At 42.4% G+C, this 27,325-nt stretch overlaps 2 protein-coding genes across 2 annotated transcripts; both read left to right on the top strand.

The window, feature by feature from the left end:
* Positions 1-4,520, top strand: VAMP3 (vesicle associated membrane protein 3). The gene is made up of 5 exons (XM_058818830.1): positions 1-211; positions 1,342-1,423; positions 2,564-2,722; positions 3,333-3,384; positions 4,134-4,520. Coding segments are annotated over exons 1-5 (315 nt in total). The 5' UTR covers positions 1-209; the 3' UTR covers positions 4,154-4,520.
* A 470-nt stretch (positions 4,521-4,990) lies between these two features.
* On the top strand, positions 4,991-27,325 carry PER3 (period circadian regulator 3). The gene is made up of 21 exons (XM_058818632.1): positions 4,991-5,183; positions 6,256-6,407; positions 6,963-7,078; positions 7,869-8,070; positions 9,094-9,142; positions 10,880-11,022; positions 11,367-11,445; positions 12,025-12,131; positions 12,369-12,525; positions 13,385-13,490; positions 13,880-14,005; positions 14,531-14,657; positions 15,698-15,839; positions 16,445-16,572; positions 17,008-17,211; positions 17,803-18,054; positions 18,574-19,310; positions 20,415-20,580; positions 21,110-21,290; positions 21,894-22,044; positions 23,492-27,325. The coding sequence occupies exons 1-21, from the start codon at positions 4,996-4,998 to the stop codon at positions 23,576-23,578; spliced, it is 3,600 nt and encodes a 1,199-aa protein (XP_058674615.1). The 5' UTR covers positions 4,991-4,995; the 3' UTR covers positions 23,579-27,325.

The following is a 27,325-nucleotide window of genomic DNA, read 5'->3' as shown; positions in this document are numbered from 1 at the left end:
TCGGCCCTCGCCCATCGTCCCGGTCCCGGTCCCAATCCCGCCCTGAGCCCGCCCCGATCTCGGCCCTCGCCCATCGTCCCGGTCCCAATCCCGCCCCGAGCCCGCCCCGGGCCCGCCCCGTGACTCGTCAGCGCGGGGCGCCGCGCGCAGTTCCCGCTGGACCCGCCCGGGCGCTGCCGCCGCGGCCCCGTTCTCGTCCCTCCGCCAGAATGTGAGTGCGGGGCGAGCGGGGGATCTGGGGAGCGGGCGGGCCCGGGGCGGCGGGGGCAGGGGCTTCCGGGAGGGGCGGACACGGCGGAGGCGAGGCCCGGCCCGGCCCGGCCGTGCTTGGGCCGCCCCGCCTGAGGCGCCGCTCGGGCCGGGAGCGGGGCGCTGGCCCGGGCTGCGCAGGCCCGGCTGTCCCGCGGCCCCGGGCGCGTCTGAGGGCAGGGCCCGCCCTGCCGGGACAGCGCCCGCCGGGCACCGGGCGTTGCTGTGTTTGGGAGCTCGCAGGAAGCGCTGTCATTTCCGAGCCTGCTCACCTGGGACCGGCGCTGAAGCGGCACCGGAGGGTGGCACCAAACAGTGACAGCGTCGGTCCGAGCTTTGCCCTGGCTCCCGCCTTGTGCCTGTGCTCATTACGGGCGAGATAAAGCCAATGTGCAAATGTGTAAATACAGGAAACAGTCGGACTTGGCTGTTTGGAGTGCCAGGATAAACTAAACAAGCTTCTGATGTAAAAGAACTAAGAACATGGGAAAGGAAATTGAGTGCAGATAGTTTTAGAGATACGCATTAAAAACCTGGCCAGGTGGTGAAAAGGTAATGAGGAGTATGTACAGAAGCTCTTGCATCCATTATAAAGATGGTGAAAAGAACTCTGTTACAAATTTAAAGCTGACTGAAGTTACATTTTGTGTTTTCCAAATACTGTTTCCTTCTGGTGCTTTCTCTTGCTCCGTATCAACCATTTCAAGAGAATAGAGAAGCATCGGTGGAAAATCACATAGTTATAATAAGTATTAAGTTTTTGTATTTAATTTTTCGTAAACTACTATTGCTTGAAACTTAGTACTTGTGTTCATTTGGGAAAGAGAGAACACCCTGAGCCCTCACTGCTCACTCTTTGAGGCCTCTGGAGTGTTGTTGGAGCTGTCCCTGCCTCATTGTAAACCCCTGCTGCCTCTTAGCACAGCAGGCAATTTGTTGGAAGGATCTTTGGGATGCTGCACAACTTGCACCCACTGTCAGCTGTTAAAACACCATTTTTCCAGTAATAAACTGCCTTGTGTTTATTACAAGGATACAAATTCCCGGTTTTCAGGACTGTCAGGTGTGTAATGATGCCTTTCTTTACTGCAGGTCGGCCAATGTCCCTGGGAGCTCAAACATGGCTGCTGGCAGCAATCGCCGGCTGCAGCAAACCCAGCACCAAGTGGATGAGGTAAAATCTGCTCTGGTAGTAGTGTCAGCCTCTTCCTGAAGGAAACATGTGCAATTAAAGGGGTTGTTTTTTTTCCAAAGCAGTTTTCCCTTCATTATATGAAGGGGAAGCAAAGAGAGGTTCCCAGTGTGCAAACATTAGCAGCAGTCTTGGTGCTTGAGGAGTTGGCATAAGTAAAGACAAAAACCTTTGTTTACAGAGAACAAGCGTTTTTTTTCATCAGTAGCTATGAGAGCTGGCTACCAATGTGATTTTTGTGGAATCCAAAAGCCAGGCTGGCTGGCAAGTATTTCTTGGCGTGGTTTGCTATCATGTTTATTTTCCTCAACTCCTTCTGAGGCAAGTCAGGAAGTCTTTCCCAGGTTTGAAGACATGCCAGCACTGCTGACTGTGGAAACCCAGAGCACTGGGAATATTTCCCTGTCTGCTCTGGGGTGCCCTGACCCCCAGGGCAGCACTGACTCTGACCCTCATTCATGGAGAAAGTTTCCCAGACTTCAAGATAGGCTGGAACCCACAAAAGTGTGAAATAGATTACGGAGAGCAGTGTAGGTGTATCACTTGGTGAGAAATTGAGGTTTTGGGATTTTTAGTGTGTTGTGAATGGCAGCACAATGGAGGGCACAGGGTGTTGAGTTTCTTCTTCATGCTTCTTCTTCCTTTTTCTCCATGGGTTTGGGTGGCATTTTGTAATTGGGCAGAAAAGTCCCCATTGCAGCTCTGTGGGATCAGTTATTGGGTTAAAAGGGGAAATAATCCAGGTGTCAGCTCTTAATTGGACAGTTTAGTCTGAAGCCCTTGTACCAAGAGATTGTTGGCCATTTTGTGCCTTCTAATGAAAAGCTGCTGAACTCACAGCAGTGAGACTGTTTTAGTGATAAGAAACAATAAACACCTGAGTGTGAACGTGAACTGCTGTCTCAGTGCCTTCAATCCAGACCCAGAGAAACCATACCACAACTGACTTTATAAAGTAGGCATTCAGGGCTTCTAGCCACAGGTGGATCTCGTAGTTTTCTTTAACCTTGTGGCTGCATATACTAAAAGATAATAGCTCCTGCTTGTGAGAAAACACTGAGTGCCTTGTGGAGCTGTCTGTGGCTGTGCTGCACTGTGTGGTCTCTCACTGCACTGCTGCAGGTTGTTGACATCATGAGGGTGAATGTGGACAAGGTCCTGGAGCGGGATCAGAAGCTGTCGGAGCTGGATGACCGCGCTGATGCCCTGCAAGCAGGAGCCTCCCAGTTCGAGACCAGCGCGGCCAAGCTGAAGAGGAAGTACTGGTGGAAGAACTGCAAGGTAACCCTGGCCTGTGAGCCTGCTCTGTGCCTGGAGCACTTCACAGTTTGTGTCTCACAAGGCAGAAAGTGTTTAGCCAGTGTTTTGTAAGTCACAGCATCTAGTTTTTAAAGCATGGCATTAAATTAACAAACAGTGTGTTACTGGCTGTGCTGCCCTAGGCAGGGTCTTGTCTGGTAATGGCCAGAATGGAAGCATGTCAGTAATCTTGAGAAACAAGAAGAAAAGGTTAAAAATGCATAGCTTGAATTAATGTGTGGGGAAGTATTAGAAAGTATTAGAATAAGCTCACTCAGACTCCTGTACTTGTAGCTGTTGCCAAAGGTTGGAATCATCTTTGGTGAGTAACACAACAGCTTGTGCATTTATTGGGACAGGCTTTTTGTGGAGAAACCCTTATTGCTCTGTGTGCCTGTGTGCATGGCCTGCCACCTCTGAGTGCTGGTAGTGGATTGAGCTTGCTGACTGGAGAACCTTTGCTTGCCACTTTAGATCTGACAGAGAGTGCTGAAAGTCCCTTGCAGGGGCTGATTTCCTGTTCCCTGAGGGGCACTTGGTGCTGTTGCATGGTGTGGAGTAAGTGTTGTATGTTTTTTTTTTTTTTTCACAGATGTGGGCAATATTGATAGGTGTTGTTGTCATTATCATCATCATCATTATTGGTAAGTTTGACCAAAATGGGGATTTCTCCTGGGTTTGGAATGGATAGTGTTAATTTGCTGACTGGTACAGTGTAGGCAAAGGGAGGATACTCAGATGGAAATATATCCAAAATGAATTTGAAATAGCAGTGATGGATTTAACAGCAGTTGCATGCAGTGAGTGGCACGCTGTGATAATGTGGGAGCTCCAGTGCTGGAATCTCACCCAGGAGTGAGGGTGACAAAGGTGAAAGTGAAAACAGGAAGGCCTTGGAAACCAGGAGCAGACCTGGGTTTGTTTTACAGCTGCAGAAGTGTAACATGAGATTCCACACTCTGTCCTTGTCTGAGAGCTCTTATCATCTGCCTTGGCTTCCTGCTTTGTTGTGGCAGTTACGAGTGCACTGCTGTACCAGGGAGCCTTTGAGCAGAGGTTTGGCTGCTGGGTGAAATGAGACTAAAGGTGGGTTAGGATAGAGAGCCATGGATGGAATGGTTCAGTCTTTGAGTCTTCATGTAATTGTCAAGGGTTTAAAGGGAAGACAAAGTTTTCAAGTTTGTGCTGTAACAGTAACAAACACAGCAGTAACCACTGAAATCAGAGACATAGTCCTGGTGTACAAGCACAAGGGAAAAAACAAAGAAAACCAACATGGGCAAATTCTTAGATTTAAGAGGGATTTATCTTTATTATCTTAAATTCTTAAAAGGCAGGATTGTTATGGCGAGGGGCTGAAGGACATCATCCAACCTTTTTCTTCTCTTTGTAGTCTGGAGTGTGTATTCATGAATTACAAGAAGAAATTCAATTCAACTGAAGGTGCCTTTGGGAATCTACTTCAGCCTCTCCACTTCAAACCTGCTGCCTTCTCAGCCCGTTTACTGCTGTTTAAAGCAAACCTATTTTGATTACCGAGACGTTAACTAACCTTACTGGTGGCCTTAAGACACTCCTGTCATTAATTACTAACCAGCACAGCTCACGGTGCCTCCCTGGGCCGGGCCCCGCCCCTCGGCCCCGCCCCTCGCTCCGACCACGCCCAGGGGCGGGGCCGGCGCCGCACGTGGCTGCGGGGCATGCGCGCGCACGGGGGCCGCGTGCGGCGCCGCGTGAGGGGCGGGGCGGCGCCTCCGCCCGCGCTGGCCACGCCCCCCGCGCGCGGTCTCCTCCAATAAAGCGGCTCCGACCCCGCCTCCGCCTCCTCCTCTGTCCGCGGGGCGCGGCGCACGTGGCGCGGGTGTGTGGGAGCGGGGCCGCCGCGTGCGCCGCCTTACGTAACGGCGCGGGGCGGGGGCGCGGCCCCTCAGGGCGCTCCCGGCCCGGAGCGGGCACAGCCCGGGGTCGGCGGGAGAGGCGCGGCCTCGGAGGGGCGGGAAGGCGAAGCGGAGGCCGCCGGGCCCTTCGGCGCTGGGCAGCTGCGAGCTGAGGGGGCGCGCGGCGGGGAGCAGCGCGGGAGCGCGGAGCCCGCCCCGGTGCCCACTCGGCTCGGTGGAGAGCGGGGGGGGCGCCGCTCCTCCCACCGTCCCGTGAGGCGGCGCGTGCTCTGCCTGCAGCGCAGGCCGAGGGTCCGGCCGTGCCCCGGCGCCGCGGCAGCCGATGCCCCCCGTGCTGTGGCGCTCAGCGGATCCGCGATGGACGCGACCGAGCGCCGAGGCGGCAGCGCGGAGCACGGCGCGGCCCGGGCCTGGGCTGGGGCCGGCCGGGAGGCGGCGGCGGCGCCCGGGGGGGCTGCGGGCGCTCGGTGCGCGGCGTGCGCGGGAAGCGGCCCCGGCGGGACCGAGCTGCACAGCCCCGAGTCCGGCGGCAAGAAAGCCAACAGGTACCGGGGCAGCGAGCGGGGATGTGCTCGGGGTGGGGAGCGGGAGCCGGGCGCTGCTCGGGCCCGGTGGCTGCGAGGCTCGGCGGTCACGGGCCGTGGGCAGGTGCGGTGCGCGGGAGCTGCCCGGGCTCCGGTGCGCTGTAGCCCCTCCGGGGAGCGGCTGAGCGACCCTCGGAGAGCTTGGATGTGTACTTCAGTTAAATCTGTTTAGCAGTACCAAAACGGAATTACTGTTATTACTGAAATAACGTTTTTCGTGAGAGTTAGGAAATTCGGTAATTTCTTTTTTTAATCTAAAAAAGAGTTAAGGCGCTATAATGTATGCAGCGTTGGGCAGGCTTGTGAAGTTACCACGCAATACTTACACTTATGTAATGATTTATATAGTAAGAGTACGATACTAATGACACTGTCGACTGGAAAAGAGTTACTAAAAAAATGGGGTTCATATCTCATCTGTAGGATTAGAATCTGTGATTTGAGGATATTGACTGCTTGTCTTTTATTCTGTGAAATAAGCAAATGTAAGGAGAGGGAGATTTTATCTGTTAACAGTTCTGCAGCTGTTGAAGTCAACAGTTAAAAAGTATGACGAAGACTCTGAAGTCACGAGGCATGAAATCTTTGTATCAGGTGTATTCTGAGGACCTCATGGTTCCCTGAGATGCTCATAGCCAGGTACAGCCTTCAAGGCTGGAAAACCTTAGAGAGATCAAGAAACAGCGTTTATTAATTATTTTAATACCTGTGTTATTTAGAAAATCTAGAGTAAACATCATCTTCTTTTTAGTTGCTAGGCATCTTAGCAAGCTGAGTGGTTTCAATGTGACTTTGCCATCCGTGACACTGAAGTTGGGAAGGAGGAAGGTAGAGGAGAAAAAAACTTCAGTTGCAAAGAAGTGAGAAAGATATAACAGGAAATTCAGTAAATGAACATAAGGACATTCCTGGATATTACATGACTCTGCAGCCATTTCCATAAAATGTTAATTTAGGGAGTAATTTTAATTGGGTAGTAGTAAAAAAAATCTACACCAGAATTCTCTGGTGAAGTTTAACCTGTGTTTTACAGCGAGCAGCTGAATTGGAGCCAGTCACACAAAGATATGATGATGATGATCCAAGAAATGAAAAGGTGTTTGCCTGAGGAGAAAAGGAGTTCTAACAAGCCCAGCACCATCAGTGCTCTCAACTACGCCTTGCAGTGTGTGCAGCAGGTCCAAGGTACGTGTGGAGAAAACCTGTAGAAAGCAGCATGGTGTGCATAGATGTGTCTGGCAACAAATAGCATTAAAAGAATGCATTCCAGTCATCCTGTAAAGAGTTGATTTCTGAAGCACTGTGGCTTTGTTGCCAGTTTTTTTGTTAAGCAACAGTGTTATCTCTTTGTTGAGATACCCCTACTGCTTCTCTTTTCTTGAGAATCCCATAGCTAAGACGTGCCTAATAGTAACTTTTTATGTATATTAAGAAAAAGTTATTCCCATCCCACTTTGAAGAATTATTGGTTAGTTTGTGTTTTCCCACAGAACTAAGTAGCTAAAATTGTACTGCTTCTTCATGCTTGTATTCTGTAACAAAATGAGATTACTCCAGTAGTATAATCAGTATTCCTTTTCCCTTTGTCACTACACAGACCTTCTCATCCCACCTTGGACTTCACCAAAAAGATGACAAAAGTACAAGGGCTGTAAGAAATATTTTCAAAGTAGTCTCCTTACTGACTTCCTTGTGTTTGTTTTGCTTTTTCTGTTTTGTTTTTTTTTTTTTTTCAATTAGCAAACAATGACTTTTTCCAGGCTCTGAATGACCGAAGAGTGTTTCAGGCAGATGTGGTGACATACAGCATAGAAGAGTTGGTGGCAGTTGCATCTGAACACACTCCAAAAAACACTGTAAGAATTCAGGCACACTCAAGGAGTTCATTCAATTTCACTAAATATAGTCTCCTAACATTGTTGTAGAAATAGAATGTGCAAAATTGAAAGGCCTTTAAATTTTAGCAAGGCAGACCTTCAATTTTTTTAAGATAAATCAAGATTACATCTGTGCTGTGTCAGTACCCAACGATAGTGAGTGCAGAAATAGTAATTTTTTTTGGCCAGAAGCAGCAAATAGCTGTTTGAGAATTTATTTACAGCAGAGTAATCTCTTGAGACAGAGAAGGACTTAAAACCAATCAGATCCATATTTCTGAGGGACTTCTGGTTTCTGTTTGTACTCTGCATTTAATTTTTTTTCATGTTTTGCAATAGATGTTATGCATTCTGACTCTGCTTTAAAGAAGTGTTTCTTGAAATTCAGTACTGTTGAATGCTGTATCAAAAATATTGTAATGCTTGAAAAAATACAAAAAAATATCAGAAAGCTCTCAATTGTTTCTGTGTGTGGAATTGTGATGAATCCTCTGAAATTTGTGGAGGAGTGTGTGGAGTGATAACCAGTCATTCAAAGCAAAGACAAGCATTAATCTGTTTTGAGAAGACTAATGCAGTCTTATTAGTATTTGTAAATCTTGAGTACATTGCTGCATTGGAGGTGTAGTGGATCACACACTACCCAACACAGCTTTAAACCTCAGTTTGAGGTTGTTCTGTGTGGTGGTTTGGGGTTGTTTTCCTTTTTATCCTTACATGATCACTGCCATGTTTCAGGCAATGATTGCCTTCAATGTTTGTTTTCCAGGACACATTTGTGGCTGTGTTCTCTTTGCTGTCTGGACGCATAGTGCACATTTCTGAGCAGGCAGCCTCCATTCTGAACTGTAAGAAGAAAGTGTTGGACTCCTCCCGGTTTGTGGAGCTGCTTGTCCCTCAGGATGTGAGTGTGTTCTACACACACACTGACCAGTCTCACCTGCCCCTTTGGAACATGGAGAGTCAAACAGGTGGGACATGGCAGTGCTTGTAAATGCTCTGGGTGTCTTCCTGTCTTTGCAGATGAGGACAGAGTAGTTATTTTAGATGCTTAGGCTACCAATGTGCATCAGCCTCATTTGTTCCTTTTCACTTTGAAAACTGGAGTGGGTATGGGACCAGTCCTAGCTAATCTCCTCAAGGCTTAACTCTTACTTAGGGTAAATAAAGGGCACATACTGCATTGTTTTATTCCATCATTCCAAATACTGCTACTTTTGAAAAGAAAGTCTGATTGTGAGTTTAAAGTTGTTTAATCTACACCTTATAGTTGCTTAGGTACTTTGTCTTTATGGTCCTCTCACAGGTCATCAAACCCAAGTTTTAAGCTGATTTGCTATTCAGTGCTGGATGTGTCTGAACTGAGACTTTTGAGTCCTGTGTTATTTGTGAGCAGTTCAAAAGCAGCTTGCAGGCCAAGGCTGTCTTTGGCCCACCTTGACATGGGGCTGTTCTGGCATCAGTTCTGAGAAGACCGAAGTCCTTGGTATCAAGGGATATGAGACATCTGGAGGTTTTGAATGCCAGGGATTCCACAGCTTGGATGCCAGTGATGTACCCAGCAGAGCAGTGGCACCCCTGTGGAGCTGTGGTTTTCTTGCCTGTATATAGTTTTTGGTGCTTGGCTCATACAGCCAGGAAATATCACCTTTCCTTTTCACAGTGATGCACTGGAGAAAGTTTTCTTGGTGTGTTGATTGGTTGGTTGCTTTGTTTGTTTCCTTTTTTTTTTTTTTTCATATGCATTTCCTCTGAATTTAGTTCCAGGTCAGTGATTTCTCTAAGAGTGAGTGAACTCTCACTCTTAGAGAAAGGAGAGATACCATTTGAGGTGGGAGCAGATTGTTGAACAAACAATTCAGTAGCTAAAGAGTAGGTTGTGAAACTTCAGTCTTGCTCAGAAAATCTGGAGAATGCAGAGTTTAACATAGTTCTGAGAGGTGTGACCTTTTGAAGGACATTAACTGATACTTTCAATGTGTTCATCTTATTAGCTTCTCCATATGAATATGCCCAGGTGAAATCCTTTTTCTGCAGGATCAGGTAAGTGCATTGTTACAGTTCTATTTTTGTGAAGGCTGACAAGGAGCACAGTACTAGCAGAAACTGTTCCATTGTTATAGCTGACCAGTGTGAGCTCCTCAAACTCCACCACAAAATGGGCTTTCTGTGTTTAATGTTGTCATCCAGTAGCACATTTTGAACATCTTGCCCAGAGTGATGCATAAACTTGCACTGGGACAGAAGGAGAAAACTGTTTATACGTTTTTCTCTTGGACCTATTGGTTTCCTTAAGTACTGCCATGCAGGAGAATTATGTTGTGAAAAATTGCTGCTCCCCTTCTACTGTTTGAGTGGAGGCAAAAAGTCTTTTGCGATTAAGATTGCTTGAGAGATTGGGGCAGAAGCCTTAATGGAAACTCAAGTCACCTAAGTCCCACTGTGAAGCCTGACTTGCTGCTGCTGTGAGTGCTGTTTGTTGCTTAGCACCTGACTAATCTTAGAGCCAAAAGAGGGAAAAAGTTGAGATTGGCTTTCAGTGTTCAGTGCAGTTCTGTCCCAGACTCAGGTGATCTCTGGATTTCAGTAAGAACTGTTGGCTTCTGAGCAGATAGGACATTTACTCCATCATTCAGTTGATCATTGATTCATTCATGTATTTTAACACCATTAGCTCTTACACAATTCAAGAGACAAAGGTGGTTTAAGGGCACTTGAAATGAATACAACAGGACAGATAGCAATGTTAGGTTGGGGGAGCTGTTCCTTGGATACATAACTCATTTATAACAGTTTTTCTCATTTTATAACAGTTTTTCTCCATGTTTTTGTACAACATCTGTCTCTACTCCCCTTATGTAACAGATCTTGTGATTGTGTTTGCTTTATGAATAAAAATATTTTTTCACAAGCACACACTCTAGGCTTAAGTAAGAAAATGGGTTTTTGTGAGTTAGACTACTTCTGTATCCAGTTTCCATTTGTATCTTTTGTTTTCCCAAAGACGGAAGTGTCAGAAGTAGTTTTTATGACACTCACTTCACTTGCTTCTCTCTAGAAACATTTTACAAAACTAAGTGTGCAATAAGAAAGTAACTTTTAGTGTAAATTATAATCTTCCAAAATGTAACTCAGTTCTTTCTGTAAGAGCTGGGTACAATATTGAAATTATAACAGGTGGAAAAACACTTGCAATAGAAAGTGCAAATTGTTACCACAGCTCTTGCAAAGCCGTGGTTAAGATGTCATCAAGGACATTGTGTGCTGCTACAGTTCAAAAACATTCTAGGAAGACAAATTCTTATGGAAGATAGTCAAAGAACAACAATGCACCAAATCTGAAGGTGTCTTTCTTATGTAGGTCTGTGAAAACTAAGCTTGAGGGAGACAGATACTTGAATTGTTTTGTTTTCCTAAAATGGTACAGAATAAACAACAAGCAGAAAAAGAACTGTTTATCTTGAAGGAGAGCACAAAACTGAATGAGTGGGGTTTGTGGATAGACCTGGAGTAAGAATTAGAAGGCAATCTTTAACCATTGGACTAGGAGTATTTCTAAACAGTCTCTGAATGTGTTGGGGACAAAACATCTACTTGACTTCAGCAGGAGGGAGGTCAGTGTTGCTGAGTGTGTTGACCTTGGATCTCAAAGGAGTGTGCATAGGAGCTGATTATTTGGGTTTGTGCTCTGCATAACTTCTCTGGGCAGGGCTCTCAGCCCTGGCACACAGTATGGGAGCCTTGAAACCATGGTGTTAAATCCCTTTTGCTTTTCCTCAGGGGTGGGAAAGATCAAGAACAAGAAGCACGTTGTTACCCCTTCAGAATCACCCCGTACTTGGTCCACGTGTGCACTTCTGTCCATGTGGATGCAGAGTCCTGCTGCTTAGCTTTGGCTGAGAAAATCCACTCTGGATATGAAGGCAAGTCAGGAGGTTCCAGTAGGAAAAATATCCAAACCAATAGAAAAATGCAGTCTATGAAAGTCTTCTTCCTTTGTTTAGAGCCTGTGCTTGGGCAGTCTCACCTGTGTAAGCTGCAGCTTGTGTGTGCATGCATGCAAATCCAGAATATCTGTGCTGCCTTTGCCAGGCCCCAAAGCATTTGACTTCTACTTGTTATTTTTAGTTTTGGGAGAAGTCTGTAGTACCTAAAAATATGTAACATTTCTGTAAGTTACTGGTTAGAAAGCAGCAAACAATTATAAAGTTTAGGAACCTGTAAATGCCCAAGTTTTCTGTCTTAGTGCATATTTTGTTTCTATTAGCTCCTCGAATTCCTATGGATAAAAGAATATTCACCACCACACACACCCCTGGATGTGTTTTTCTGGACATAGATGACAGGTGAGAGATTTGAGTTTTTAAGATCTGTGAGTTATATATGGAGAGGTAGAAAAAATAATTTAGTGATGCAGCTGAAGACCCAAGTTAAGTAGCTGAACTGTGTGATTGGCAATATGTAATGAAATCGAGTTTTGTGTTAGTCCAGTCATGGAAAACATCTCATACTCCACAGATGTAATCTCTTTTGTTGGTTTAAAGCACATGTTAAACAAAACTGCTGTCAGTTTTCCTTATCCAGGGCAATGGGGAGCTGTGGTAGCATCAACAGTGGAAAATGAGCATAATTACTGATAATGTGCCTATGACCCATTGTCTTCAAGATATATTTGTTTTTCCCTTTGCACGTAAACAAGCACAAAACTGCCTGCAAATGTGAATATCTGTTAAATCTCCAGGCACAAAAATGTTTGTCATGGGTATTTGTATTCAGTGCAGGATTATGAGATGGGTTGGGAAATGTTCTGTTGCTTTAGGTAATTTCACTGTAGATTGTGCATGGGCACTTCACTGATCAGCAAAGGGTTAAGGATGGGAATAGTCAAAATATTATTATAACCTGTGATAATGTTTGGGTTTCAGAGCAGTGCCTTTGTTGGGTTACTTACCTCAGGATTTAATTGGAACATCCATACTGATGTATTTGCACCCAGAAGATCGTCCTCTGATGATCACTATTCACCGGAAAAGTAAGAGCTGCTTTTAGAGGAATTTCTGTTGGTTTTATGATTCTTTATCATTCCTTTATCATGTTGCTTGACATGTGACTGATCTGCAGTCTAGACAAAAATTAACTAATTAACTCATGCAGTCAGTTTGAGATCAAAGTAAATTCAATCCCAAAGTTCTAAGAACCCCAGTCATGTTTGTGCTTGCACTACTGTCATATTGCAAGCTAAACCTTCTTTCTTTTGTTTTTCTTCCAGTACTGAAATTTGCTGGCCAGCCCCCTTTTGAACATTTACCTATCAGATTTTGTACTCAAAATGGGGATTATGTCATCCTGGACACCAGCTGGTCCAGTTTTGTGAATCCTTGGAGCAGGAAAGTTGTGTTCATCATTGGCCGACACAAAGTCCGCACGTAAGTCAGTTGTGGAATTGATCAAATAAAGAGTTTTTCATTGATTACTCTGCAAAACAAAACAGTCTGAGTACTGAGCTAGGGACATCATTTGCTCTTGCTGATGTGACAACAGCCTAGCATCTGTCTTCACACCATTCCTTCAGAACACCATTAGTCTTGTTTATTAAGTGTGAAAATAAGTGAATTACTTTGAAGTCAAAGGCAAAGCCAACTTTTTATTTTAGCAGGTTTTTGCATATAGTTGATGTCCAAATTAAAGTACCGGTTTTAGATGAGCCAAAGCTAAAAAGCAGCATAAAATTAATCACTTTAACAATTAACTACAATTCATTCATGCTCAGCAGAAAAACCCAATAATTGGCCTTCTTTTGGCATATTTACTTGATACAGCATTTAAATATTTACCAAGGCAACATCTTTTTAAAATGCAGTTAGTATTGAACTTATAAATTGTTTTTTCACATGTTTTTCCTCAGTCTTCAAGAAATTGGAAAATATGATTGACTGCCTTTTTACTTGGATTCTCTTAGAGAAAATGGCTTTTGTGAATGGCCTTCTGATTTTGCAAAGTGATCTTTTATACAAGATTTTATGGGGTATGAGTTTGAGTTTGCCTTCTGAGTGAAGGAGACACAGGGGTGGGTGTCAGCTTTAACTGGTGTCTCTGCTGGTGTATTGACTTCCCTGGAGCTTCCCTGCTCAGAGCAGCTCAGGGGACAGATGACATTCCTCTGTGTTGACTCAGCAGAACAGTCAAAATAATCAAAAATCAATTAAGAATCTGTTCAAAGTGTTTGTAGCTATCTTTTCTTCATCAAATGAAAATGACCAGTGAAATACTGTTGGCTCTCTCCAGAAGCCCTCTGAATGAAGATGTCTTTGCCCCAAGAAGTAAAGAAACGAGCAGCGTGGAGAAAGAGATAAGAGAATTGCAAGGACAAATTTACAAACTGCTTCTGCAGGTAAAGAAGCCAAAAGCATTTCAGAACACAGGCTGGCCTTGTTAGTGAAGGCTAAAGAAACTTGAGTCTGATTAGTGGGCTCTTTTGAGGATGGTCTTTTGAAAGGTCTGAAAGGAAATTTCTACGTAGATACAGGCCCACCTCATTACAAAAAAAAAATCTGTTTGACATTTTTGCCAAGTCTTTATGTTGAAAGGTAAATCTGCATCTTGAAACAGTTTGAAGCATGGTAGAGAATTCTTCATAAGCAAGTGGTAGAGCCCAGACAAATACTGACTTTTCACTTTATTGTCTTTGTTCATTTGAAGTTCTGTGTTGCAAAGTATGTTGTTTCCTTCACTTTGTTCTCTTAGAGGATGATTTTTAAATTTCTTTCTCCTCTCATGCAGCCAGTTCACAGCAATGTTTCCAGTGGTTATGGGAGCCTTGGAAGCAGTGGTTCTTATGAGCACTACATCAGCATAGCATCTTCAAGTGACTCCAATGGGAACTGTGCAGAGGAGACACAGGAACCAGTAAGTCTAAATGTGTCACTGCAGAGAAGTGAAAATACACCTGTAAAAATGAAGATGTTTACTGTGTACACGTGCTTCTCATGATGAATTTTACTGACATGGGAAGAATAAAGCCATGTTCAAGCTAAATTGGTTAATGACAGAGTGCTGACTTTTGGTTTTTGCTCTTAATTTTGCTCACTGCTGTAGAAGAGAGTGGAATTAGTGCTGTCTTAAAACAAGCATTGCAAATACCTTATTTCCTTGTGAGCCTCCTGATTAAGTCATCAGCTTATTCTCACATTCAATGCTTGGCATGGGTATTAAAACATCCAAATGCTGAGGCTGTTTGAGCTTTATCATAGTTAATTTACTGAAATTTACCATGATAATTGGATTAATTAATTTTACAAATACCAGTAGATACCAGGCTTAGGCTGATAGTCTGCTCCCTTTCAATTTGAAGAATACTAGTACCCAGCTCAGCTCCTATGGCCTCTTTGGGCTCATTTTATTCTGACTTTGCATTTTTTTGTGTGTCTCAAGATGACATTGCAACAAGTTTGTGCAGATGTCAACAGAATAAAGAACCTGGGGCAGCAGCTGTACATTGCATCGAGGAGCAAGCCACAGAATGCAAATGAACAGGCTGTGAGCTCAGAAGTTTTGGGAGGTAAGTTAATATAGTTATGATCCTTAAAGTAACCTGAGGTCCTGTAGATCTGTAGCCATGAGTTTGGCTATGTAGTGTTATGATGAGACCTTTAGATTGCGTTTTTTAGCATGGTTTAGACATGGGGTTTGTTTTGTTTAAAACCCAAACATAAGCTCCCCACCCTCCCCCCAACACATCTCTAAAAATAACCTCAGCAGATGCAAAACTTTTTAGCTCCTCCTTGAAATATGGAGGAATGTATCTATCTCTAGGTTAACAAACTTCTCCTTTTTTATACCTAAATATTTTCTAGTGAAAATGCCCACGTGCTTGTAGCAAGTAGTATGGAAGCTCCCCTTGATTACTTATATATGAACTCCTAGAAATGATCATAGGCTGGACAATATGGCTTTAATTCCCACTGAAGCAGGGATTTAGTTACTGAGTGCTTCATTTTATATTAATGCACATAATTTGCAGTTTGTATGTAGCACAAATGTATGGAGAAAGCTGGATGCTCCCTCAAATATCATAGGAATCTGTATTAAAACATTTTGCTCTGTGATACTCTCTGTTAAAGTTAACTGCTGGTGTTGTCCTAGAGGACTGTACTGTCAATATTAATAGGACTCTGGCCAGTGTATTCATGGTATACAAAATTGTGAATTACTCTTAAATAATGGGTTGGATTCTGTGATGTATTAATTGAAAGAAGAGTAATATTAATTGCAGCTTTATTTGCAACTTAAAAGCAGAGAGTTTTATATGCTGTTTTCTTTGTATTTGCTTTTTTGAATGGATGTTCAAGGGGAGGGAGGGTTGGCTTTTTTCAGGCATCTTTCCCCCAGTCCTTCCCATGCCTCAAAACATATAAATAGAGATTAAAATGCAGAGTAACTTTGTAATGACAGTTATTCTGTATAGGCCATAGGACCTTGTATCATTATGTGGATTCCACTATATAGTTACCTGTGTGTATATAAATATATCTATAATCTCTGTGAGGGTAGTGTTTAGATGCCCTTGAGAGGAATATTTAAAGGTTTCCTCTGTTCCAGGGAAGAGGCACCCTGCTTCCTGTTTTCTTCAGACACTGAGAGGGGATGGCACAGAACCAGGCAATGCATTTTATGATGATCCAAAGAAGACTCCTCATGTTCCTTCCTATCAGCAGATCAATTGTGTTGATAGTATCATCAGGTATGAAACTATGAAAAAATTTAGTGATACAAGTTTAAGATTAATTGGTAGAAAGTAAATATCCAAGAAGTTTGCATTGGCCTTGAACTGGCATTTGAGTTGTGAGATAAATTTGGGATTGTTTGTAAAGTTTTCTGACTCTCTGAGCATTGGGATGGATTGCCCAGTCTGAATTACACAGTAATGAAAACTTTAAGACCTAAGATTCTGTTTGTAACTATTTGTTGACATCTGTCATTGGTGCAATACCAATTTAAGTGAATTTTGATGGTCATAATATGTCAGTGTCTTCTCATTACACATTGTGGGAACATCCATATAAAACAAAAAGTTGATATAATTTATAAAATGTTGGTATTTCTTAACCCTGTGGATAATGTAATCTTTCTTTTTTCTTTTTTTTTCCCCCTTCAAAGAGTGGTAGATTTTATTTTAAATACTCCTTGGAAAGCAGATACGTGTCCAGAACTTCCTGCAGTGAATTTAAAATACTAGTTAACAACCTCTGGATCTCCAGTTTGGATTGTTCAAATGTTTGTCTCTCCAAATGGAGAAAAACACCCCCCAGAGTAGAGAGAGCTTCCTGTGATATGCTTTCATTTCAGATATCTAGAGAGCTGCAGTATTCCAGCATTGAAAAGGAAATGTAAATCTTCTGCAAATACATCATCGTCATCTTCAGAAGATGACAAACAAGTCCAGCAAAGTCAGCAGGAAGTCAGGGCATTGGAAGGTAACACAAAGTGTACTGACCATCATATTAGAACCACAAAAACTGATTTGGGTTTTTTTATATGTCACTTTTGTGTGTTCCAGAGTTTGTCCACTTTTCAAACTGTTGTGTTGCTAACAGTATTTTAGTAAATATTTGCCTAAATTGCCTAGATCTCCCAGTTAAACATAAGCTAAAATGTTAAATCTTTGAATGCATCAAAAGAACTCTTGTTTGTTGTTGTTAAATGAACCTTCTGTTGCTCACTCAGTTTATGCCACATTTAGTATGTGCTGACATTGCACTGGCATATAAATACTTTTTTTAGTATATAAAACTGTCTTATTTAATAGTCTGCATACTTACTGGTTATTTCTGAACCAGTGAGACTTGATGAATTGGGAGCAGAGTGCTTGGAATGGAATTCCATGTAGAAACTTTGTCATTTGCCAATAGATACTGCTATGCTGTCAGCAGTTGAGTCCCACACGCCAATATCTGCTGGTCTGGAAGAGACGCTGAAAGACCAGACAACTTCAGGCATGGTGGGAGCTCCTCTGGCAGACCTGACCCTGTCCAACAAGGCTCCAAGTGTCATATCTGTCACCAGCCAGTGCAGCTACAGCAGCACTATAGTGCATGTCCCACACCCTGAATCAGGTACTGTTCACACTCACAAAACACTGACTGATGTTTCAATTTACACAATGTTTCCAGCCTGAAGTACACGGTGAGAAAGTGTTGGTCATGGATTCTGAAATATTCAAGTACTGTTCAGGGTGCTGTGAAGAAAAATTCGAGCCTGGAGGTTTTTAAGGTGTTTTAGTAAATTAGTTTTAACAGACTACACTGTTTCCTTTCCCCTTGAACTTCATTGCACATGCCTCAAACACAACAATGTGCTTTTGGCCATTGAGGATTCAAATAAAAATTACTATGGGGCCAATGTCACTTCATTTTAATGCAGAAATAAGCAAAATAAAAAAAGAAGTATGTAGCTGCTCTTTTACTAAGAAAATATGAAGAAAGACATGCCTCTAACTTCAAAGTGAATTTGAAATTTTCCAGACCATACAAAGGAATTTGCTCAATTGATGTTAGTTTAACTATATTTGAGTTGAAAGGGTGTTTTCTCCTCATGCCTCTGCTCAGTAGCTCACATGAGATTTTCTGTTTAACACTCTGGGTATTGTGGTAGTTGACACCAGAAGGGCAGAGCAGAGAGTGATTTGTTTTCTTCCTTCTTCAAAGAAGTGACTACAATGGAGGATGCTGCTGTTGGAAGTGAACAAGTTGAGCTGCCTCCTGTGAATGCCCAGAGTCTCCCAGTGCTGCCTGAGGACTTAAAGCCAGTTGGGCTAACAAAGGAGACGTTGTCAGCCCACACTCAAAAGGAGGAGCAGAACTATGTTGACAAGTTCAGACAGAGGGTCTTGCTCTCTCCGTTTAGGACTTACCTTCAACAAGGAAGTGGAAGTAACAACAGACATTCCTGTGGCCAAGGTAGGCAGCAGCTTTGAGAAATAAAGAATTGTTAGATGATTTACAAGACCAAGCTGATCATGAAGTGTGGTTCTCCTTTGTATAAGTTAGTAAATATCTTATTGTGGCTGCTTATAGAATGCTTCCTTTGGATTGCCAAGATTTCACAGCAGCATTACCCACACAGAGGGTCTGCTCAGTCTTGGATCTTGCTGTCTTAGACTTTTCACAAAGCAGATAGTTATTGCAATAAAGCCTGCAAATCCCAGGAGTCTGTTGACATCTTTACATTCTTGAAAGAATGTAAAAGATCTGATTAGGATCAGCCAAAGTGATCGATAGGAAAATTGATGATATGAAGAAAAATGTTGTAGATATGTCAGCAAATCCATCACTGGTTTCTGGAAGAATTATCCAGAGGAAAGTCAGCTCTCTGGCTAAGCCACACTCATTTATCTAGGTGGTTGTCTTTTTTTCTTTGTTTTTTTCTTTTTTCCTGGTTCTCTCATTTCAGTCAATATGTTTATTTTTCTTCCTCAGGTGATTCCCCTTCAAAGCAGATGAGCCCTGCTAACTGTAAAAAAGGAAAACATGGAAAATTCAAGCGCCAGAAACCTCAGAGACAGTGCTCAGATAGCCACTCTTCTAGTAAAAATAGAAATAGTCTTCCATGTGAGAAGAGAACAAATCAGAAACAGTTGTTCTCTCCCTCAGAAGTGTCCTGTCTGAGCTCCTCCAGTCTGAATGTCCATCCTCCTGTGGCATTTCCTGCCTATTTGAACCCAGTGTCAACTTTTCCAGCCCCTTCTGGAGGAGAGCAGCTTGCCCTTCGCCCATCACAACCCCAGTCCATGTCCTCATCCCAGCTATGCTGTGGACCACAGTCATACCCAGTCTTTTACCCCCCAAACATAGGCACCTTCATGGCTGTATTTTTTCAGGGTTTCCCCATGTATGCTCAGATGCCTCAGCATGTCTTTCTCCCTGGCCCTCAGTGTGTTTATCCCCCCTCTTCATATCCATGCACCACGTTACCCCCAGCACCCCCTCCTTGTGCTCCATCGCCTGCAGCACCACGCTCTGTGGATCAGCCCTTTCCAGCCTCTCCTCACTCATCTGTGGAGGACCAGCAAGAGGGTCAGTGTGACCAGGCCCTGCTGCTGAGCAGCTCAAGGAGCAGCTCCCCACTTCAGCTGAATTTGCTTCAAGAAGAGCTGCCAAAACCTATGGAGCTTTCCATTAGCGCTGATGTTAAGCCACATGCAGAAGATAAGCACGTAAGTAACGAAGGTTTTTCAGGTAGAGGAGAAAGTGACTTTCACAGTGTTCTGTCACCCAACCAGTGGTGATGATCTGCGTGTCAGGGACACAGATTTTGTCAGCTGCTTTTTCTGTTGGCTGTGCTATGTAGGCTGCAGGTCACAAATAGCACAGGAGGTGGAGAAAGCAGTTTATACTTGTGCTTATGGGAACTTGTAGCAGTACAGTGTGGGCACTTAGTAAATGACAGAAATGTGAGATCTTCTGGTCTAGGCTGCCACAAGCTGCTTCTGCTGAGCATTCTGGCAGCAATGTTTTCAATAGAACTGTCAGCTAGAATTTGGGGTTTGGGGCTTTTGATGCATGTGGAACTCGGTTAGTGCTGCGCAATTTGCATCCTTTTTCACCCAGTCCCACAGTCTCTGTGGAGAACCAAAACAAAGGGAAGATATTTTTCTAATTACTCCCTCTGTCTCCCAGGGATGCAGCTAATGAAAGAAGAACAGGGATCCGTGTGGGTCGGTTTCCATACATGGGCATAGAAAAGGCCTCTCCAACTTCCGCGGTAAACTGAGGCAGGAATCTGAGCTCTGCAGGCAAGGAAAAAAATGTTGCCTCCTGAATCCAGATTGGGCTGGAAAGGCTGGAGCAGCTGAAACTGCAGGGTAGGGTCCTGAAAGGGGAGCTGGTGTACCTGGAGCTGCTGAAGCAGTTGCTTCGCATAGTGAATCAGGGGAAGACTCTCATTTTCCCTGTAGTGCACCTTTGCTTGATGTGTATGGCTGCTTGATGCCATCCAACAGGATGTGAAGGGAACTGACTCCTCTCTTGTCAGCAGAAATTGTAACTTTATGCAGCCATACAATATTCTGGCAAATTGGGGAAGGATCTACAGCAGAAACCAGTAAACTAGAGTTCAGATGCTTGTTGATTTTCACCCATGGAAGAGTGTTATCCTGAGTTGTAAACCACCACTCATTTTCAGAGCTAAAACCTCCAAACCTGTTGAATTGATAGGAGAACTTGGTCAACATGTGGCAAATGCAATAACTGCATGAATTTCCTTTTACATACTTAAATGTAACTTCTGTGGATGTGTTGGATCTGCTTTTTGTCTCCAGGATAATGAGCCAGAAGATAATGGTAAAACTGCTGCTCCTGAATTTCCTGACCGCTCGTTGTACAAGGACTCACAGTTGGGTTCAGGCTCAGCAGCATCAGGCAGTGGATCAGCTTTATCTGGTTCTTTAGGCTCTAGCTTCAACGAGACTTCTGGTCATGGCACAGGTAGGGAGGCCCAAGATTTAGGTGTTTGGTGCTAGATGGCTTGCTAACATGGAATGTAGTGGGGATGGGAAATCCATGTAAGAAGATCCATGGCCTTTACTGCTCATCAGCTTTCAGTGTTTGAAGCCAAGTTTGTTTCAGTCACTGTTGGAAATGAGTCTAAGAAGCTATTCCTTTAACCTGGAAGTCACTCTTCATTTTTCTCATTATCACTTTTGTCTGCATTAGATACTAATTCACATCTTGCTTGGTTAAAGGTGAATCTGCCCAGAGCCTCAGAAGCAGAGAAGTTGAGCCAGTTAATTTTGAGAAAAGTAATAGAGCTTTGAAGATCTTGAATAATTTGAGACAATGCACTTTATCTTTGAATTCTCAATAGGTAGTAATTGCTAGAGCAATCATCTGGGAATACCTGTGTTTGTATTACAGAATTAACTTGCAAGAATACACTGGGGGTGGTGTACTTGTGCTGAGTTATTGGGATTTTCCAGGCATCTGCCTTTTTTTTTTTTTTAATGGTCATTCTCAGCAGGTAGTGGGAAAAGCAGCAAGTATTTTGCCAGTAATTATTCTTCTGGAGCTTCCAAAGAAGAGGAGAATCAGGAAGCAGAAGAAAAAGGGACAGCTTATCAATTGAAGCATGAGTCAGCCTGGGTGAAGATGGATCACACACCTGAGAGATTTCTAATGAATTACCAAATGCCAAACAGGTTGGAAGACATCAACAATTTCTGACATGTAGATTGGAATTGTGTATGGAACTATAGGATTAAAGTGAGACTGTAGAAACAGCACACATACCAATGAAACTTCAAGAAGGTGTCTTAGATTTTTTTTTGTCCAGTTTAGGCCTGGCTATTTACTTACTTTTTGTCTATTTTTTTCCCATTCCCCTGTCTATTAAAATAAGGTAACATGTAATCTTTTTTGCTGAAGTATTAATGGGATTGGTACAGAACAATTAATATTATTGTCCTGTACTTTGAATGCATAAAGGAGTAAAACTACAGTTGCTTGTAATATATGTATTTATATATATAATTTGTAATTGGGTTCCACATTTTTAAAAGCACCACATAAAGCCATAAAACAAAAAAAATCCACACCACTACCAAAAACTTGCAACAAAACCAACAGCAAGCAAACCCCAGACTGTGAGCCCAGTGTTGAAAGCAGCCTTACAAAGCAAATAAGGTAGGAAGTACAGTTCCCTTTCAGCAGCTGATGCTGTTTAGGCTTCAGCCATGGACTGTGGTGAAGAGACTCACAATGTCAGTTAGTGCCTGTAGCTCACAGGTGTCTCTTCCCTGCAGAATCAAAGAGGAGGTTCTAAAGCAGGATCTGGAGAAGCTGGCAGTCATGCAGAAGCAGCAGCCTTGGTTCACGGAAGGGCAGAAGAAGGAGCTTGCAGAGGTGCACTCGTGGATCAGGACCCAGACTGTGCCCCTGCAGATCAGCACCCAGGTGAGGAATGGGGCTGCAGGTCCCTCCTGCCTTGGCCAGCCCAGGCATTTCCAGCCAGGGCCACCTTACAGTGCCATGATCTCCTGTAAGGCATCTACAGTTGGTTTTTTCTCTTGGTGTTAAGTCCTTTGCTCTATTTCTTCTAAAATTGTTGCTATAATTGAATAGCATGTAATGCTGGGATATCAGTAAAAATTAGATCACGTGTGATCAGGAAGGTGAGAAATGCTCAGTCACAGAGGGGGTCAGGTGTATTGTAAGAAACACAGAAATGGCCAGTTTTTTGTAGATTAATCAATCATTAATTGATTCAGTCTTATATTTCGTTATTTTATCTGGTATAACTCTTGGACACTCTGCTAAACTGCTTCTAGTTTGCCTTGATGTGTGTTAGAGACTCTCCTAATCACTTTAAAGGGCTCCCAGGTGCTATGGAGAACAGCAAGACAGATCTAGTCCCACAAAGACTTAGAGCTTCAGTGTTGAGTTGTACAGAAAATTTTAAGGCTGTGTTAATGCAGTTGTGTACCAGAAAAATCTCTTGTCTGTTTTAGCACTGCATGTTGGGCTGGAATTGTGAAATGTGGTGCTCTGAGATGTGGTGTTTATTCTTAGAGAAGAAAAACTCAGACATGGCTGTCCTTGGCTATGGAACAAAACTAGAAAACTAGTCTCTGTTTTTCTAATACCTCATTGATAACATGTGTCCTGTTGTGGTTAAGAACTCTGTTTGATTCTGATAGCAAAATTAGGTGCAGTGATTGTATAGAAAATTCTGTTGAATGTTTATAACCTCAGATGTTAGGAAATGTATTGGTATGCAGATATCACTATTTTCTATCTAAGGTCCTGAAACTGTTCCTAAACAGAAAGTCATGTTTTCCAGTGCAGATTGTGATTTTGCAAATACAACCAGGCTTCTGACAGCAGCAAGAAATACAGGACTTCTGTTTGGAGAGTTTGTTTCAATATTGTACGAAATGGTACAATATCAAAACGTAGTCTCTAAACAGAAGAACAAGAAAATACCAATATCAAGAACAAGAAAAATATCAATACACTCAGGCATTTCAGCTGTGTATGTTAGTCAGTGTTGTTTGCTGTTCAGGCTGCAGTCCAAATCTTCAATAAGGATAAAGCTGAATGATAAGGTCTTACAATTCAAGAAGACCTTATAATTCAGAAGAATGATAATTTCAGAAGAAATTCAAGAAGAAAGTCACATGCCTTTTTTTCTTAAAGGTAGAACTGCATGTTCCACTAACCAAATTAACAGATCTGAGGCAAGGTAAATGGCAGGTATATAATTAATCTCTGCTTTTAGAGAGGTCTCACCCCACTGGTGAGAGGTTTCAAGAGATTGCAATGTATCATTCCATAGGATTTGACCCTTTGAAATATACTCATAAAAAGAATTTAAATTTCTGTTTCTTGCTCCTTTGCAAAGGGCTGTGTGACGTGTGACAGCAGGGAAGGAAGTTGTGAGGCTGCAGTGGCTGATGAGAGCATGGAGAACAAGGGAGAGCCACGCTGAGGACATCAGCCCTGTGCCAGTGCCACTGCTGGGTGTCATTGCCACCCCGTTCCCTCCTCTGGCTTTGCTCCATGATCTCCATGGCCACCTCTTACCAACATGAGCAGTCACACACGAAACTCCATCTCCCTCCTCCACCCCTCCACTCCTGGCATGACTCTGAAGACAATCTTTCAGTGGGAGGCTCTTTCACTTTCTGACCTCGTGGAATGGGTTATGTTTGTAACCTTGAACTGCTCAATGATGAGCAAAATACAAAGATTTCTTTTGGTTTGGGTGTTTGTTCTTTTGAAGTTAGCAAGTGTGAAAAGATGCAGTGTTCAACAACCTGTGGTGATGAACCTACTGATCAGAGCATGTTTACTCTCCAAGGTGGATGTATTGAAGCCCAGCTACAGTGCTCTTCATTTTTGTTCAATATTTAAAGGTCTAAACTAAAGATCCAAATAATCTGAGGCTCTGAAATTGATGTAGCTGGTTTGAGAATCTAAAGAGCAGCTGAAATTGGCTGGGTTGTTCTGCATCAAATGCCTTTTGCCAGCTTGTGCCCATTGAAAAGAAGTAAACTGAAGTGGAAAAAAGTAAATTATTCCCTATGGTTTTTGTGATGTGTGTTTTGGAGTCAAGTTGTTTCACAGCTTTTGATTTTAAAGCTGTGTTTATCAAGACAGATACATAAATTAATTAAGGATAACTGGTTTGCAAATACACCAGAGATGAAATTACATACAGCAATTAAAAAACCCCCAACCAACCCAAAAGTATCAATCTACAAGCTCTGCTTTTTAAAAACAGACCCATGGAAAATTTTCTCTCTCAAGGCAAGTAGTTATCAATTAAAGTAGTTACATGTAATGTAAGATAAAAGATGGGTTTGTATCTCAATGTTTTCTTTCTTGAGTGATGAGAGGGAGTTGAATCCAGACATAACAAATAGGAAATTATTTAAGCAGTTTCTCTGATTTGTTTTTGTTGTGGTGATGCCAAAACCAAAAAGAATTCATTTCATTTCTTCTGCTTTCAAAACTCACATGTTGTGGAGCTAAACTTGAGCATCAAACCACATACTCATTATTTCTTAGCACTGTTGACTTCCTGCATAAGATTTAAACCTCTTTCATTGTAATGGAGTCTCTGGCTGTTGAAATCCATGGATGAAAAAGGAATTTTGTAGTTCAGAACATGGTAACCACTTCCAGTATGTAAAAGGACTTGTTCTTATTAATGTCTCAAAGTGCTCTTCAAACAGGACATGCTTGGCTGAAAACCTGGTAAATTTTGTCTGATTTCCCCTCTGCTTATCAAAAGCTGGATGTAATCAGATTTTCCTTGTGATGTTATTACTCACCTTAGCTTTCTCAGCAAAGAGTTTAAGAATGTAATATGTTATTTACCCTTTTGTTCTGTGTAATCCTTTTGCTGCTGTGTGAAATATTTTCATTTCTCTAGTTTCAGTTACTGGTAAGGTTCAAGTAAAATACTGTGATCTGCAGGTCATTGAAGGAAAATTATATTTATCTAAAGGCTTCTTTACTTGTAAAAGTCAATCCAGTGACAATCTTTCTTGTTAAAGATTATTTTAAGGAAAGTTATTTTTACAGAATTTTGAGCTTTCAAGGCTAAGTTGACTCAGGCAGCATTCTTTTTATGGATTTGGGGGTTTTTCAGTGTTTTTGCCTGCTCTGTTTATACCTGTTGGTTTTTATTTATTCTTAAGCTACCTTTCTTTGTCTTTCAGATTTTTCAGCTTGAATTTGATTTTTTTCTTGTGTTGTAAATCAGCAGAGTTCCACACATCTTCAGTACTGCTTGTCTTCAAATTTCAAACACCTCTTAAAATAAGAGATTTCAATAGGTGTTTACATGTAGCAGGTCATGTATTCAAGTAGGAAGATGTGGGCAATATCTTACACCTTTCCTAGTCTTTTTACAGCATTTTCCAAACATGTTATTCTGCTTTATAAGCACACTGCCTAAAATATTTGCTCTAAAACATGTAATCAGATACTTTGTGTAAGGGTTCTTTCTTGATTGGCAAGCTTCTTAATTAACTTCTCTGTCAAATTAGACTTATTCATTAGAATTCATTCTACTTAGCTGTGCTTAAATTAAAATGATTGCTTCAATGCATTTTGAGATTTAGTGAAATAGATTAAATTGAATATTTCAGGTAAGGACAGCTGTCTCCTTCAAAACAGCTTGGAAATCTAAGCCAGAAAGTAAGTTATGGTAACAGTAGACTCTTTTGTGTACATTATTTTTATTTCCTGAGTTTGGAAGTTTTGTTCATTTCCCTAGTATGAAAATGAGCTGATTTGCAATGTCTTAGCAGGCAGACATGTAATCTCTTTTGTAAAACAGTGAGACAGTTCAGGAGAATGGCAATATGTACCTAACACTTGAATAATGCTTTTGATCCATAGGTCCATGAACATGTCAAAAAGATGACTTTTATTATCCCAGCTGTATAAAAAGAGGCAGAGACACAAAGCTGCAAACCCACAGTTTATTCCAAAGTCAGGAGTAAAATCTGGGAGTCTTCACTTGCTGTATCCTGTGCTGTCTTTGCTACAAGTGATCCAGATTCTGTATGTAGAAACCTGATCATGTTACCTGTGTTTCTTGTTTGGAGATGTTAACCTTTCTTGTACCCCCTGCTGCTGTGATTTTGTGCCCATAGAATCATTGAGCAACAGCCCAGAGAGTTCTTTAATTGCTGTGAATCCCACAGACCCTCTGGCCATATATTATGAAAATTCATGTGCCTACGAGTTTGAATTCCAAGTTTGTAATCCTGGCTAAATCTTAAATGCAGGATCCCTTCTCTGGGGCTACACATTTCCTGGGTTATGGAAAAATTATGGTGTAAGAGAACAATGTAAGAGGAATTAACAGATGAATCAGTGCCCTGTGTGATAGGACAATTATTTGCCCAAAAATCAAACAGTCTCGGCTGCAAACTCAGCAGGTTTTATCCCCTGAATATAAAAAAACCCCAAACTTTCCCCAGGTACTCTTTACCCTGCTAGAACCACAACTTCATCATGCAATGAAATGCCTTATCAAGCCTTTGACCTCATTTCCATAAGTTTTCAGGAACTGGCAGTTTTTACTTCAGCTTGTACTCATCTTTCAGTCTCTGTGGTGTGCTGGAGTGATCACAGCAAGATGCACTTCTGATCAGAAAGGCCAGTGGAGGGAGTGTTGCAGCTGGATTTGCACCTGCTGTTTTGTTTCTGTGGCTTTGTTTTGCCTGGCAAAATATTGCAGACAGTTTAGAGCTGCTTGGAAAAATCACTTTTTTAGTGGTCAGAGGGAAAACATGCTGGTACAGCACTGATGCAGTTACTGCCCCCTGTGGGGGTGTCAGCAGTTTGGAAACCCTCAGAGGATTTCGCTGGCAATCTTTTTTTTTTTTGTTGTTGTTGTATTCATAAATGTAGAATTATGTTTTTAAAAGATGAGTTGTTGTGCAGATATTTTCATGGCATTGCTATGAACAGAAGGGACCCTCATGTATTTTTACAGTGTGGTAAATACTTGCTGAATGAGTAATGTATTGGTAAGTTTATCTTCCAGCTGAATCCAGTTTTGAATAACAATTGAATGAATTTTTACATCAGTTGGTAGGAGTATTTTATTGAAAAAATATTCAGCTGTGGTTGAATTTACAGTTGTGATTTTAACTGTACAATTTAAAGGAGCATCTGATTTTATAAATAAAACTGAAAAATATACTGCAAAGAA

Source organism: Ammospiza caudacuta, chromosome 22 (genome assembly GCF_027887145.1).
Source record: "Ammospiza caudacuta isolate bAmmCau1 chromosome 22, bAmmCau1.pri, whole genome shotgun sequence".
NCBI classification, from domain to species: Eukaryota; Metazoa; Chordata; class Aves; order Passeriformes; family Passerellidae; genus Ammospiza; species Ammospiza caudacuta.
This window is presented reverse-complemented; position numbering and strand designations above follow the sequence as displayed.